The 15,797-nt window shown below is 49.1% G+C and overlaps 1 protein-coding gene and 1 long non-coding RNA gene across 2 annotated transcripts; both read left to right on the top strand.

Moving 5' to 3' along the window:
* The first annotated feature begins 379 nt into the window (after positions 1-379).
* Positions 380-4,287, top strand: atp5f1d (ATP synthase F1 subunit delta). The gene is made up of 5 exons (XM_029149188.3): positions 380-626; positions 1,177-1,330; positions 1,956-2,044; positions 3,956-4,085; positions 4,184-4,287. The coding sequence occupies exons 1-4, from the start codon at positions 510-512 to the stop codon at positions 4,076-4,078; spliced, it is 483 nt and encodes a 160-aa protein (XP_029005021.1). The 5' UTR covers positions 380-509; the 3' UTR covers positions 4,079-4,085; positions 4,184-4,287.
* Positions 4,288-7,635: 3,348 nt separating this feature from the next.
* On the top strand, positions 7,636-11,218 carry LOC129604059 (uncharacterized). Its single transcript, XR_008694615.1, has 2 exons — positions 7,636-10,251; positions 11,054-11,218. It is a non-coding gene; the product is annotated as an uncharacterized LOC129604059 (long non-coding RNA).
* The last annotated feature ends 4,579 nt before the right edge of the window (positions 11,219-15,797 follow it).

Here is a 15,797-nt window from a genome sequence, read left to right on the forward strand (position 1 = left end):
GTTTCTTCAAATTATTAGTCTTTACGTCTGTAGGTGGCGGAGGAGGGGGGGGGGTCAGGGTGTGTAAGCTTTAAATGTTCTCCCAAGGTCTTGTAGTGAGTTCAAGACTGTGCGAGTGCTGTTTGCTTTTATACTCACTATTGTACTCTTGCAGGTGCTGAACAAAAGGATGCACTACAGAGTCAGGAAAATATGTTAGAATATAGTGTCGTAGAATGAGCATGCTGCCACCAGAGCCGAGTAGTTGCTCTATTTGTTGCGGACTATGAAAAATATCAAACGTGATTCTGACCCCATCTACTGGCGACGGCTGCTCAGTGGTTTGCTGCACAGCAAGCAGTAACTGTGGGACTGGGACTTCACATCCCTGCATGCTTTGCGCCACCGCAGAGCCTCTCGGGAAGCTTCCCAACGTCCTTGTGCTATCAGGCGAACACCGACAGTCTTTAACCAAGGGCTTGTGGGGCTCTGTCATTCACTCGTACTTAAACAGAACCTGAATTTCAGAAATGTTGGCTGCAAGGTTTCTCCGCCGGGCTCTCCCCGTGCTAAGGCAGGCGCGCTGCTACGCCGAGGCGGCCCCCGGCGCCCAGCAGATGTCCTTCACGTTCGCCTCCCCGACGCAGGTAGCTAGCTACATGTTAACGCTGTTGACGAGGCTTCTCGGGCCCAGCTAGCTATGCGGCTAACTTAGATTTTCCTTCAAGCGCATTGTCACAGATTGAAGAGGACTCTTCCAACAAGAGCATGTGTGCTCTTTCGTGGTTTACGGTTGTTGCTTCACATGATTTTACGGATAATTCACGCGCGCAGTTCATTGTGCACCATTAAATTTCGCCTCGATAGCCAACGCTATGCAACCTGGTTGTCATTAAACGTCTTTGACCATCAGTGTGCGAGAGTCTTTGTCGTGCTCTATAATTACATTCAATACGTCCCTCTACGTGTTTTTGTGTTATTTACTTGTTTATGCAGGAATTTGTTTTAAGCAGATTTGTATAACCTTGAAGCCCAACTCATTCTACTAGCAGTTTCATTCACTACATTTGTTTCTAATGTCAATAGTCATTTAGTTTCTTCTTTTTTTTTACAGAGAATAATGTGTATGACCTCAAATCTAGTTAAAGAATGGGGCCCTGAAATATCAAACTTAATCTCCCCATCTCCTTTCTCTAGGTGTTTTTTCAGGGTGCCAGTGTGAAACAGGTTGATGTTCCCACACTTACCGGTGCGTTCGGTATCCTTCCAGCTCATGTGCCCACCCTGCAGGTGCTGAGGCCCGGCGTGGTCACAGTTTTTAGTGATGATGGGACCTCTGTCAAATACTTTGGTAAGTTTCTCCTTCATAAAATCTAGCAAAGACTAACGAGGATAGCTGTATTTCACAGGGTGTCTACTTGAAAAAAAGCGTTTCCTTCTTCAAGTTTTTTCTGTCAGGGAATTTATTCATCAGGGAGGGATTTCCATCCTCATGTCTCCTCTGTGATGTGGGGATTTGTATTTGTGTTGTTGCAAAGATTGAGAGACCAGCATTTTCTTGGGTATTTGCTTGGTGACAGTTGGCCTCGTTCAGAAAACCTTAGTTTGGAGGAAAAAATTACTTACTGCAGATAAGAGATGCAATTTTGTTTTATCGCTTAAATCTTATATTGATAAATCATATAATCCTTTTCAGTTCTAAGGTTATTGTCTCGCTAAAAGACCAATCATCCTCTCAAAGGCAGGTTTACTTTAGACATCCTGGTATGGGGGGGGGGGGCACATTCATCCTTCCCTCAGTTCTAATCATGTATTTAACAAGAATTCGCATGAGGCTCGGACATTTTATTTACAACTAAATAAGATCATTAAATAGAAGTAGGTGTAACATTTGGGTTCAATAATGCAAATAGGATTGATTTTAAAACCATGACTTTGTTGAAACATTTAGTTGCTCTGTTTGTTTGTCTACACAGTGAGTAGTGGGTCAGTAACAGTCAACGCTGATTCCTCGGTGCAACTGCTAGCTGAGGAGGCTGTCCCCTTGGACCAGCTGGACGCTGCAGTGAGTACATTATTTATCTCATTCCACCCACATACATAATGGAACAGCCCATTGTTGAGCATCAGAAGTCTTACTTTAAGTTTGCATCACCGCATTTAATATTCCCTCTTCTCTATTTTGCAAATCTGTTTTGTGTCTTTCATGGGTAGCCCACTTGTATCTGCTTGTATAGGCCATTCATAGTGTCTACAACCTTTTGGAAGTTGGATGGCTTCCTTTGTCTGTTAATTACTTCAAGGGCTGTATTTAAATGATACATTTAATAAATACTTTACTAGAAGTATTGAACAACCTAGAAGTAGTTTCTTATTCATTCTTGGATTTGTTATTCAACTATCGAGTAGTAGTAACTTTATCTGTGCGTATGTCACCCTTAAAGTTCAGACTTGAGCAGTTCTGTTGTACTGGATTTTGGCTCCGCAACAGTGCACACTGGCATGCAAAGATTAGCTTTTCATCTAATCTTATTATGGTGTGTTTGTCAAGTTTATAGCTGCAGAGCTGCTGCCATTTATCAGTTCACTGTAAATCTTGGCAATTTGCTTTCAAGTGTTTTATGTGCACCAACTCTGCACATATGAGCACGTTATATTAACATCTTAATTTCACATACACGTGCAATGAATGCATCAATGTCAGGGTAAATTTATTATTGTAATCCAACATCACAGATATCAATTTTCTCCAGGCAGGTTCACAGTCTATACAGTTGCTGCCTTAGACTCTACATCTCACCCGATATTTGCTTTTAATGGAGAGAACTGCAGAATGAGCAAACAATAAGTGCTTGAGAAGACACCACCAAAATGAGTTGTTTTAAATTTTAGGAGCCCTTGTTATAAGTTTAATAATTTTTAAGATCAGAAGATATTAACGTTGATGTTATTTCATAAAGGTCGAGGTGTGCAGTCAGATAACATCTTACAATTAAACGATGCAATGTATTTTTGCTCTTTTGCATTTATCTCGGACTGACTCATTGATGACAAATTATGTCTTCAAAATGTCAGTGTATAGGGGGCTTGTCAATTCTTTATAGATCAGATCAGTTTTAATGAGATTTGTGCGATGGGTGTCCGTGTCTAGCTTGTTGGGTCATGTGTTATTACTGATTGTTCCCCCCGGTGTGTCTCCCAGCAGGGACTTGGCCTATGACAGCAGAGTCTGTTGTTTGAAGCCACTCTAGATTTGATCTCATCTCATTTTGAGCTGATGAGCTCCTCCCAGCAGATGATTATCCATCTCATCAGTGTTGCAGTTGAACTTCAATGTTGGACTCTTGTGTAAATGTCAGTCCTGTTAATGCTAGGCTTCATTTTAATGCACTCACTGAGGTTGCGCCTTTCTCTGACCTTGGGCAGTGCCGATGTTGCTGTCAAGTTGACTTCTGGCACTAAATGAGTTATATTTTTTTCCCCCCTCGTCATCGTCCACTCTTGTGGTAACAATGCACATGGGTCCATGCTGTTAATAAGGAGGGAAAGGTCAGTCACTGTTGAGTTATAGCAGATGTGTCAAATCCCTACTGGGAGACCTTTAACTTCCAGCTATGTTTGGCATTTCTTGCTTCTAATCGCTACTGTGACAAATGGAGCTTTTATAGCTAAGAGGCAGAGGGAATTTTCTCTGCTTGTCTTTCACTTTCACACTTTGACAGTTTCTTGTTCATTTTTGTTATGGTGACTTTTACATCCCATTTAACCTCAAGTGTTTTTAGGTGATTGGAGTTACTTAGGCTTTCCTGTTGTGTTTTTTTTGCTGAATCTGCTACTGTTTTAACCGTGTCAAACTGATGTTTAGATTTTCAGGAAGTAAATCTAAATAAATATCCTACAAGATTATGAACTTTAAAATTCCCTCCTCTTTATGTTCTTCACTGTTTTACGCATTTTACTCATTTGATATTTTTAGGCTGCCAAGGTGAACCTGGAGAAGGCCCAGTCTGATTTGGCTGGCACATCTGACGAGGCAGCAAGGGCAGAAATTCTAATCAGCATAGAGGCCAACGAGGCCATCGTCAAGGCTCTGGAGTAAATCTGTGGTATGACACCCCACCTAAAGCAGCATGATCTCATTATTTGTGCTAAATGAAAGGCTGGCTTAAATGTGATCTGACTTGGTTTCCCTCTCTTCCGATAGGTAAGCAGTGGCCCACAGAGTCTCCAGCTGAATCACGTCAGTGTCCAGAGGATTCCATGTTTCATTTGTACAGTGGATGAAATTAAAGTTAAATTTATTTGGAATTACGTGTTCAGAATCTTCTGTCCTGCTGGGATTTATAAAGCCGGTGCAGTCTAGTTAAGTGATTTGCAAATTATTTTCCCCCACTAAGCAGATTAAATGTGGAAAAGGCCACACCAAGGAGATGAAGTCAGTGTGCGAAACAGTGAGTGTTTATGCCACATGGGGGCAGCAGATGACCGTCATACACCAGAGCATATCAGCTAAAGCACAGCTCTAAGAAGTGACAGAGTGTTTGTCAAATAAAAATAGGAACCTCATTTATGAGTTATGATGCTGTGTGTCAACTCCAGTATCTGGTAGGGGCTTAGTCACTTCTTCGTTTGCAGTCCCACTGGTGGGTAAGCAGGAATCACTGGCTTAATTTAAATGCACTGGCAGCGCTTGTTATGAGCGATGACCTCAGTCTGCTGTAACAAAGCCAGGAAAAGTCCTCCGCTGCCCGTGCTGTGTAAAACTACGCTGCTCTCTTCTTAGTCAGTCCTCAGATCAGACTCTGCTCTAGAGGCACCGGCCTTATTCACGGCCCGGCTTGAGGCTTTCGGAGCAGAAAGCACAACTGGTTTGTTTTGAATGTCAGACCTCTCAAGGGAAGAAGAAGTTGAAGTGCCAGTATTTGCACCGAAACGCTCACGCCACTGGTAATGTGTTGTTTTTCATTCAAGAAACCAAATGGCGCCTGTGTAATCGGAACACAAATAATGCCAATGTGTTGAAATGTGCCTTTCCACTAATTAAGCACAAGCTGTGTAGACTTGTAGACGGCGACTTGGGTCAGTATCTCATAATGAGAAAGAATCCTTGCCGGCATGTCACACACATACTGCTCTCTGTTCTGCTTTCCAACAGCACCGCATCCCAGCTGCTCGCAGACGAGCGCTATTAAAAACAATCCCCGCTCATCTGTCAGCCTCGGGGCCTGGCGACGTGACTAACGCTTCAGACAGACAGGACGGAACAGTCGTGTGCAAACCACCACTTCTTTCATTTGGATCTGTGAAGACAGACGTGGAAAAACGAGGCCCGGTCCGCCCTCTCCTCTGCGGCGTGCTCGGACTCGCCGTGAAAAAGGAAGCAGCTGACCGTGTGCATGTGCGTGCAAACCTGCATCTGAAACAGAGACCCTGCTGGAAACGAAGGTTCTGTAGCACTTTACACGTCCACAACTTTAGTTTTGTAACTTTAAAGCTGAGAAAGGCTCAAAGTCACTACATTTATTTCTTCAGCCCAACAGCGTAATAAAGTAAATGGCTCCTAAATGACCTGCTTGACCCAAGCACCAAGTGCTGTGCGTGATATAGACGCAGTGATGGTGTAAGTATTCAGTGAGAGCCCTCAACCAGCATCCTCTTGTCGCTGTTTCAGGGCGGATGAGGCCTCAGGTACTAAGTCTATCTCCCATGACCGCGTACTGTAATTAAAAGCTTGCACTGTCTGCACGCAGGACAGAACAGCGCGATGCGCTCTCTGACCATTCGGCGTGTCATCGTTGAGCGGTGCTTTAGCACCAAGCGTGTCACGGCCTTGCGCCGTATTTACGAGCGCCAAAGCAGGACTGAAGGAGGCCTGCCCATGTGAATCACCAGGTTGAGGATGATGTCAGCGCTCGCTGAGCCGGTGGTAGACCCGCGTGCTCCTCTGTGGGACTTCAGCCTTCAGAGAGGCCGTGGTGTCACTGACTAAACCCAGCAGGCATCAGGGCCTTTGAGGGAGCAGCCAGTCATAAAACAGCACATTTAGTCTAACTGCAGCAGACAGTCAGGTGTCCTCAGTCACACGGTGGCGGCGGACGGGGGGCAGGTTCTGTACGCCTGTGCTCAGGGCTCGTGGTCAAATAGTGGGAAGTCAAATGAATCACACAGCCTACGGAAAGAGCTGAGGCGCGCGACGCGCCGAGGCGCTGGCAGCGGTTCCAGCGTGACACACGCTGGGTAGGACAGTGTGGTATTTGTCAGCGTTCCTTCACAGCGTCTTGATACAGGATGAGTCACCGGCGGCACGGATGGGAATACGGAGCGGCCGCAGCCCCAGCGGCTGAGAGTCTCTCTGCAGCCGAAACCCTCTTCATCGCTTTTGTATCGCCGCTCTTATTAGCCCGGTGAGATCACGGGACGCACTTCACATGCACCCCCCACCCCCACCCCCCATTGACATTTCACTCCTCGTGTTGATGATAATTCGTGCAGCCGACAGCACTGGGAGACCTGTTAATTTATCAGGCACGATTATGAAGGAGATAAAGCGGCGCAGAACGGGGGAGTGACAAATGACACGTCGCACGAGTGGAAGCGCTTTTTTCGAACTTGTGCTGTGGCTCCGCGAAAGCGCCAGGACGTGTAATCAGACGTTGGAGCGCGTCCCTGCGAGCAGTGCAGTCGCGCTGGCTGCGCCGCGCGGTCATGACGCCCCACGGTCACGTTAAATAACGTTTAAATTGCAATTTTTGAACATTTCCGACGGCAGGCGACAGGATATTAGACGAGTGCCTGATGTGTGGAGGCAAATTAGAGACCAGAGAAGGATCTGAGAGGGAAATTAAAGGTCTGAAAAATTGAAATGCTTTGAGAAATAAGAGAGCAATGACTTTGAGGATGGCAGCTTTCCACACACCAAAATTAAAAGTGCGCCCAAATTACACATATCACCCAGCATGCATAATCACCCGCCTTTGAACTTTAACGCACTGTGGATGTTGAGGCAGACATTTCTTTTCTGCTTGTGAGTGCACACCGCATTTCCACCTGTGAGAAACGGTCAAGCGCGGCTAAGTGTGCATCGAGGGGGGGCGACGCAGGCTCTGCAGCTGCGAGAGAGGCATCCGGAGAGTGGAGCTGATTGAAGTGCTGACCTTTTGGTGGGACTGTGTAAAGAGGGGGCCTGCAGACTCTCAGTCAGCTGTCAGATACTGCATCCAGCCTGGTAGTGGGAGTAGGGCCCTGACACCAGCCTCCCACCATTCTGCCCTGTTTGTGTCATCCATCCCTCCATTTTAACAGCCTTCCATTCCACACAAACACCCACCCACCCACCAAACGCACACTGCAACACACACACACACACACACACCCAGACGCAAACATCCACACAAACACAAACACATTTCAGCCTGTGCCAGCTAGGTAACATTTCCACAAATAGCAGTGTGGGCATTTGGGAGAAAATCGCAAAGCCGCAACCACAGCCTGCTGGAGGGGTGAGATAATCAGCTTTGTGGTAACGGCAAATGGCCCCTGAGTGGCAAGGCAGGTAATCACTGCACTGAGTGCTTTTGTGGGAGAGGGGAAGAGTGCTTTTCTGTCCTCACGCCTGTCTGCATTTCCAAACAGAAGCGAGCAGACAGTTTAAAGACATGTAGGTATAAAAGGTACTTTACTATATGTGTCACCTGCAATTGCACATCTGCCGCCTCCACCGTCTGAAAAGAGATCTAAATACAAAACGCGACGTGCGCGCTTGTCCTGGGAACCCGTCGGCGCGGCGTCGTCAGAGCTGCTCCTCCGCTTCCTGGAAGCAGCTCAGGTGGGGCACATTTACATAAGAGGTGAAAAGAAAAACAACAACACGCGGCTTGATCACGCTCACAGTGTGTTGTGCGTCCTTGCTCCGCTTGCGGCGTTGGTCTCAATTACACGTAAGCCAAAAAGAAAACATCCACTCTCTCACTTTCATTGGAAATTCAAGGCCTCGCGTCGCAGGTTTGAGTGCTTTCGTGCAACATGGATAAGTGAGAACCAGTCGTGCTCAGTAACTAAGTTTGTTAAGTGCAGCTGTGAGGCACCGATTGAATGTTGCTGGAGAATCACATTGCAGATGCAGATTAAAAAGTATAATGAGCTAATAAATGGTGGTGAATTATTACGGATGAGCCACCTGCCAGTACTTAAAGTGGTGAAAGTCACCAGCAGCATCAGTATTAACAAAGATCTCTGACCCTGATTGTTTTATTCATCAACTGTTAACTGCCTCAAAGGCAACTCAAGTTTTTCATCCGAGTGCTAATGTTGCACTGTGGGTAAATATAAGCGGGTGTGGTTTACTCTAATCCTTCTACTCGTAATGTGCAAACAACGGTCCTTGAGCCCATTTCTGCCCCGTTCAGTGCAAACTGTTGGATGCGTTAACATGGAGACAATAAGGAAAGGAGCCGTGGAACGTGGGCGTGAGACCGCCTGAGGATGACGCGAGGCTGACTCCAGCTGGGACAGATGTGCCCCCCCCCTCCTCCCGAGACGCTGACAGTTGGAACGGCTGCTGTTCCGCATGCCGGGCGGAGGAGTCACGTGCAGGGTTCAGGCGGGTGCATCCGTGGGGCTCAGGAATGCGTCTGTGGTTCGAGCCCACGGTGGCGAGAGCCGTCGAACCGGACCGGCGAGGGAACCTGAGCGGGATCCTCTTCCCCACAGACCGGCATGCAACAGATATTGAGTTTACAGTACGGAGCACTCGGAAAACGATCAACAAGAGGAACGCCATCCAAGCGGCAGTTGTTGGGCCGAGGCCAGGTCCGATGTGTGTCACCGGCAGATGGGACCTGAGAAACACGGCTGCTCGTGTACGAGACGGAGCAACAAACAGAGGCTGGGACGCTGCAGCAGGAAGTACCGAGACGGACGCGCAAAGCGGCTGGAAGGTCGTAACAGTTGAATTGAAGATTTTATTGCATCTGGTTGAACAAGGTCACAGCCTGATGCAGACGCGTCCTCCCCCAACAGTGAAAGAAAGCACACGACGGGTGTGAGTTTGTCTGACACGGAAGGTCTGGAAACACCTTTGTGCATGATCCGACAACGTCAGCTTTTCCGACCGCCCCCCCGCAGCTCGCTCGCTCGCCCGCTCCCTCTCTCTCCTCTGCTCCCATCAGGCTGGGAGCATGTTCTGAGCCTCCTGGGATGCTTTCACACACACTTCCCTGCCTCGGCTCCGCGTGTGTTTCCAAAACAGCTCCCGGAGCCGGACCTGCCTGGGCATGTGGGCATGTGGGGGTGCACTCGCACACATGCGCTGCCGTGGCGGCGGCGGAGCCTGGTCATGGGCCGCTGGCTTGGTGTCGGGCGAGGCCTCGACCTGCTGCGCGTCTCTGCGCGCTGTCACGCTCTCAACCGCAGCGCGGCCGAAGAGGAAGTGAGGTGGAGCGTGAGTAGAAGCGCAGGAGCGCCTCCGAGTCGCCTTTCCTTCCTCTTGAGCCGCGCTGAAAGCCTGGCGTCATGGTATCTGTTCTGACACCTGTGCTGTTTTGAAACTTTCCAACTGACACAGGATTTTTATGAAATCTCTGTCTCGGCCGTGTAAAGAGGAAGGACTCGGGCCGTCGTGACGACACTTCAACCGTAGACGAGGACTCATGAGACGGTTCCACCTCATCCCCTGCTCTCACACTGGTTGAATACTGAGCCTTCACTAGTCCGACTGACGCCTCTCGGACGGACGACGCAACGCGGCTTCACAGTCACAAGCATCTCTGTAGGAAAGTATGTCAGCTATTCAGTTTCCACTCATGGTGCAATGACCCCCTCAACATGTGGGCCCTGCAGCAGCACCCGGGGGTCGGGAGGCGATGTTGACCCTCAGCCGAGGGGAAACAGACACATGATGACCCCCAGTGAGTGGCTGTTTAGCATTTGCTGCGGTTTCATCATCAAGCGCTTGTGTTCTGACCGGCAGCCCGTGCACCCAGCAGCTCCTGTTCCATGAATCAGAATGCGCCGGCTGACTGATTCCAGTAGAGACCTGGGAGGTGGGGTTGTTCCATGACTCCAAATAGCGTGTGCAAAGGTCAGACGGTTCTCCTGGGTGCATGTTGCCTTTTTGTGGCCGTATTGTCTCCCCACATCTTGTCTGACGTTTTTTTTTCCATTTCCAATGTGTTTATTCTGACAAATCTCTCTCTTACTATTCGGCCATGACCCGTGATGGCTTGGCGTGAACGCGGGGAGGATCCCTGTCTCATTACTTCCTGTCAGGAAAAGGTTTGACACGCGAACTGGTTCGACTGTATTGTTAGCTTTTGAGGAATCCAGGCTGACAACAGTATTTCCCCTGCGTGGCTCTTCCATTAAAGCTCACTAGCCCATGGCTATAGCTTCACATTTGCAGGCCAATGCTGTTATTGATGTTCTAATCTAACGCTTGGCAAAAAACTCTATTATGTGAATTCCCCATTCCCCTCAGTGTTTAATTATTAGCATGATTATATATATATATATATATATATATATATATATATATATATATATATATATATATATATATATATATATATATATATATATATATATATATATATATATATATATATATATAGTAGTAGTCCACTGCCTGCACACATTTCAGGGGTCAGGGGTCATATTGATTTCGGTTGGCATGATGCTGATCATTAACAGTTAAAGTGTCAGCAAGTTGTAGGGAAGTGAATGGTGTTTGTGCTTTCTGTGGTAATGAGTCAGACACTTAAGCAATGTAAACCTCCCCCACCAATGAACAATGAATCATAGGGCTGATCTTCATGAAGTCCATGACGATACAGATTGTCACATCTGGACTCATGCAGAATTAGCTTATCTCATATACTTACTCATCCAAAAGAGAGGAGCAAACAACCTGATCCGCTAACGTTGCCTGATTTATGATTTATCTTTGTGATGTCACACTTCCACCATCTGCTGCTTGAATTACTAGTGTCAGATTACTCAGCTCCACCTATTACAGTGCCTCTGAACTGCAACTTCACAGCCAAATGTGTCTGATTACACGACAACGTTTCATCCACAGGTCTGGGCACAAAACACCACAGAATCTTTCATGAAGGCATCGCACAAGAAACAACACAGAGCTCCTGCAGTGGAAAATTAAATTATCAGGCCGAGTCAGGCAAATCCACGCCACCTGCTCACAAGCCAAGTGCTTATCTTAAATAAATGAAATGAAGTTTGCCAATTTGGCCTTCGTCTCAAAGTGTGTCTGGGCTTTCATTTATTTCATGTCTGGCGTCAAAATATTACTGGACAAATGTGCATTGACAGGATCACACAGACACAAATAGAAACAGATGCTTAATTCACTCCAGAAACAAATGATTTTGAAATTGTGAGAAACCAAGATGTCAGTTCAGTTAACTCCTCTGATGATAAGGGCACTGTAAATAATTCATTTAATGTAGTAAAGGCTGTATTTCCTGTAAACAGTTGGCCGACTGGCATACATGGACAAACTTACACTAAAGGACGGCCCGAAGACAAGGACGAAGAAGAAGGAACTACATTAGTCCCAGTCATGAGACCTGAGGTCAGTAGTCATCTTTTGAAACTGCTGACACATGAATAAACGGTGTGAATGAAACGTGCGACAGCGTTGGGATCACTTCCTCGTTTCCCATTCATGCTTTATTATAATGGCCGTTGCTGCGTCGCGCTGTGTGGGTGGGGGAGCTGTCACGGCCCGGCTTGTGGACAGGGTTAAACTGCAGCCATCACCTTCGATCATTAGACATGGAGTCAGAGGGTCGGCGCAGCCTTTGGTTTTCCGCCCGAACGCAGCGAATATTTAACTAAGCGTCACCGGTTCCGTTCAGTTTTTTTCTGCATCCAAATGCACCTGTTCTCTGTCAATACAATAGGGGCAGCAGGGAAAAGCCGGAACATTCATTTGCATGTTACCGCTGCCGTTTCTCAGAAGAAACCCCGGGCCGAGGCTTCCCCGGCCGAAAATGTTACGGAACATGTTTTAAATTTCAGGCCTCCAGTTACAAACGGCCACTTGCTAGAGAGCAATCAGCATAAAGTACACTGGAATTATTATGCTGCTGTTATCGTGAAATGCAAACAATGAGATGGAAGAAGGTGGGGGGGCTTAAAGTTACAGAGAAAGCAGGGTGGAAAAAGGGGGGGGGGGGTGAGTGAGGGGGGAGTGGTAGGAAAAACAGTGAGCGTGATTGGAAAGGGAAAGAGGGGGAAGAGGGCGGCGGAGCCAGAGGGAGACGGGAATGGATGACGTCATCGGAGTGGACGGAGGGTTATTTTAAGGACATGATAGGGAGAATGCGACTGCGTCACAGACGAGATCAACTCCCCGCTGGACCTGATCATGTGGCCCGTAATGACCTTCGCCAGGAGCGATTAGATTACTGCACGTCAACGGCCGGAGCCCACTGTAGACAGTACGAAGTAAAAGCAAGAATAGAAAGAAGCACCGCGAGCTCCACTCCGGAGAAACGGAGCGGGGGGGGGGGGGGCTGGGGGTAAAAGCCGAACGGCCGACGCGGAGAGAGAGAGACTAATTAAACGCGAGTGTGAGCGCGAGGACCGAGGGTGTGGAGCAGAAAGACAACGGGAGTGGTGCAGAAGAAAAAGAGCTCCAGCCAAAACCGGAGCAGCCTCCGGCGAAGGCTCCCCCCGAGCCTGCCACGCAGGAGCCGCGGTGGGCAAGCGCTGTGGAGTGCGTGGGTGTGTGTGGAAGTCTTCGACCGCGTGGGAGGAGAGCGGGGTGATTTGGCAAGTTCTGAACTTGCCTGCACCGACAAAGGAAATGCCTGCATCTGGTATTCATCATTGTGTACTGTGGACACACACGCACACACACGCACACACGCACACACGCGTCCGTGCTCGGAGTACGGGTGCACATCACAGCGCGCTGGTTCGGTGCCTTCTCCACACCTCAAAGTGCAACATGTTTACAACCGATACTACTCGGTGAATGGCTGCAGCCATTGCGAAAGTCTGTATCTTTGTTTTACCAGAAGTAATGCGCGAGAAGTCCGTTCCGCGTTGCCAAAACCACCTACCAGCCACCCACACTTCCTGCCCCGGTGCCTCTCTCTCCTCGCATCCACTCCGCTCTTACTCCAGCCCCCCCCCCCCCCCCGCACACGCTCCGCTCCGGTCTATTTAATCCACTCCACGCTGACACGTAACCTTTGTCGGACCACCGGGCCGCTGGCACCGCGCCGTGGGCTGTCGAACAGACAAATAAACAAACAGATAGCGCGAACGCCCTCCCGTCTTGGCCCAGTTTCACAGCTATAAAGGTTCTTATCGTGCCCGGCTTGGTGTCCTGTGGGCGGATTTCATTAGCTTATTTAGCACATTCAGCCCGGTCCCAGGCTGCGTCCTATTGTGGGCCTTTTTTAGTGCGAGCAGACCGGCTCTGTAAAAGGCAGCAATTATCAGGCCCGCTTTGTGGGGGTGTTGGATTTACACCATTTGGACCGGGCTGTGCGGTAACGTGGGGCTTGCGGCGCGAGTAGCGGCCGCGTGAATGGCTGCGGCGTCACGACGCGGGAAGGAGACAAATGGTTCGGCGCGAGCACGGGCACGAGCACGAGCGCGGTGTGAACCGTCGTGTTACAAACACGAGAGGCCGCGTCCCAACGGTACATCGTATTCTCGCGGCAGCGCTCGCGTTTCTCACAGGATACGTGCGGAGGCTCGAGTCGCGACGCCGGGGTGAATCACGTTACGGTGCGACCGGCACCCAGATATCACCGTGACACGGCGCCGGTCGTGAAAGCAGTTCTGCATCCGTGCAAAGCGGCCGCATAGCGAGTGGGATGGTAACACGGTCACCGTGTGACACGCGGGGTTTATACGGTGACTCTAACGAGACTCCGGTGTCAGATATTATGATGTGACATTTGATTAGCACATAATGTTGCTCGCCCTTGCGCACACTCAGCGGATCGCGAACGCGCCGTCAGTAGTGAACGAACACAGCGTGCCCGATTGGGAAATCGCTGGCTGGTATGCGGCTCGCCACCGTGCGGGACGGATCCAGAGGTGACTGGGTTGAGTCATGACTCACTCGCTCGCTCACTCGGCAGCAACTGAACGCACACGCTTGAAAACATGTGGTGGTTTTTGATGTTAACGTTCACTGGTGAGTCAGTGGATGCGCACGAAGTCCCTCCCTGAATACTTTCAGGTTCAGTCAATAAAAATAATAATAAGAGATTTGAAGGATGCCGACCGGAGGTGCGTCCGGACTTGCGGGTCTGGTTCTGGTTGCTCGGAAGTCGCTATCAGCTGTGAGCGTGACTAGCCGACAGTGCGATGTGACACTTTCTTTTCTTGGCCCCACGCGTTTCCACGCTTTCTCTCTCGCGCCTTCTCGGGCCGGGCCACTGACGCTATTTTCGTGCGTGGAGCTAATGTGCACGGCGCGAGATGTGTCATCAGTCGTCTGTGCTGAGAGACACAGCTCCGTCTGCAGGTGTGGGATCGGATCCGTCCCTCTGTTCGCTGCTCGCTCTCCATTAGTATTTATAGAAACGTTACTATTTAAATCCATGAGAGCATGTTTTCCTGCTCACGGTCTGTAACCAAAGCAGTTTATATTTTAAACACATTTACATTATTTTTAAACACACACCTTCTTACTTATGCAAATGTTTGCGAGAATCCTTCACGACAACATTGGAGTATGAACTTTGAAAGGTCTTGTCATTCAGATTAACATAATATCCAAATCTGTGCATATTGTTTTTGTGTGAATTGTCCCTGAGCTCGTGTCGTCTGCAGAGTCGGTATTTCAGAGCTAAGTGAGCAGAAACACTTGGCTTCCTGACATCAGCCGAGTCAGACACTCCCTGCACGATGAGCTTTACGGGAATTAATTCATGCCATGTGTATAAGCACGCCAGGCATGCAGGCAGTTCTATGTGTCAGCTTCCGGCGCCGGTGTTGTTGTGAGGTGTGTCCGACCCACTCACCATCACTCAGGCTGAATCAGGAGGAAACGGTGGCAGAAGAACAGCAACTTTTTTTTTTTTTTTTTTTTTTTTCTGGCGAGGCGGAGGGCCCACTGGTGACTTTGATGGATAGGAATGCTGCTCACCCACACGCGCGCACGCACACACACACACACACACGCCCACACATGTCCCACACTCACACACCAGCTCGCACCCGGCCCGCGCGGTCCCACCACAGCTGATATCCAATGTGATATGTTTACGACCCGCCCACGCCGCCTCGCTCCCTCGTCAATAAGCTCTTCCCATAAGTATGCGTGATGCATGACGGCGTCCGCGTCCGCGTCCGAGGGGCTGCTCCCGCATCCTTCATCACGCGCCCGGTCGTGTGCGTCTGGCTCGCCAACTGCAGCGCATGGCGCAAAACGTTTGGCTTTCGGGCTGCGCGATGATGAATACGTGCATTAACGTAATCACATGAGCGCGGACGGAATGGGGGGACGCACTGGAGCGGCTCCTGGAGATGAAAACAAATCACACGCTGAAAGGACGTTCTGAGAAACGCCCACTGCTTCCCAGAGAATGTGAAACTGACAATTACAACAGAGCGACAAGAACAAGGTTAAGTGTAAACGGTTGAGCTCCACCTGTGTCGCGAGGCCTCGGTCTAAATTGGGCAAAGAAGATTGGAGGGTTCTGCCCGGTTGCAGCATGAGGCGACCTCCAGGTCCGGCACCGCGTTCCCGGCAGCTTTGGACCCGCTCCGAGCAAAAGGGAGACTTTGCTGTGCTGAGTCAGCATCTCTGAGACAAAGGGATGAAGACAGAT

This window comes from Betta splendens, chromosome 4 (genome assembly GCF_900634795.4).
Source record: "Betta splendens chromosome 4, fBetSpl5.4, whole genome shotgun sequence".
NCBI classification, from domain to species: domain Eukaryota; kingdom Metazoa; phylum Chordata; class Actinopteri; order Anabantiformes; family Osphronemidae; genus Betta; species Betta splendens.

Bases quoted from the DNA above. Each gene is read 5' to 3' on its own strand.
- atp5f1d (XM_029149188.3), top strand. From the start codon at position 510: ATGTTGGCTGCAAGGTTTCTCCGCCGGGCTCTCCCCGTGCTAAGGCAG. The intron at 627-1,176 runs GTAGCTAGCTAC...TCCTTTCTCTAG, and splicing joins CGTTCGCCTCCCCGACGCAG to GTGTTTTTTCAGGGTGCCAG. The intron at 1,331-1,955 runs GTAAGTTTCTCC...TTGTCTACACAG, and splicing joins GACCTCTGTCAAATACTTTG to TGAGTAGTGGGTCAGTAACA.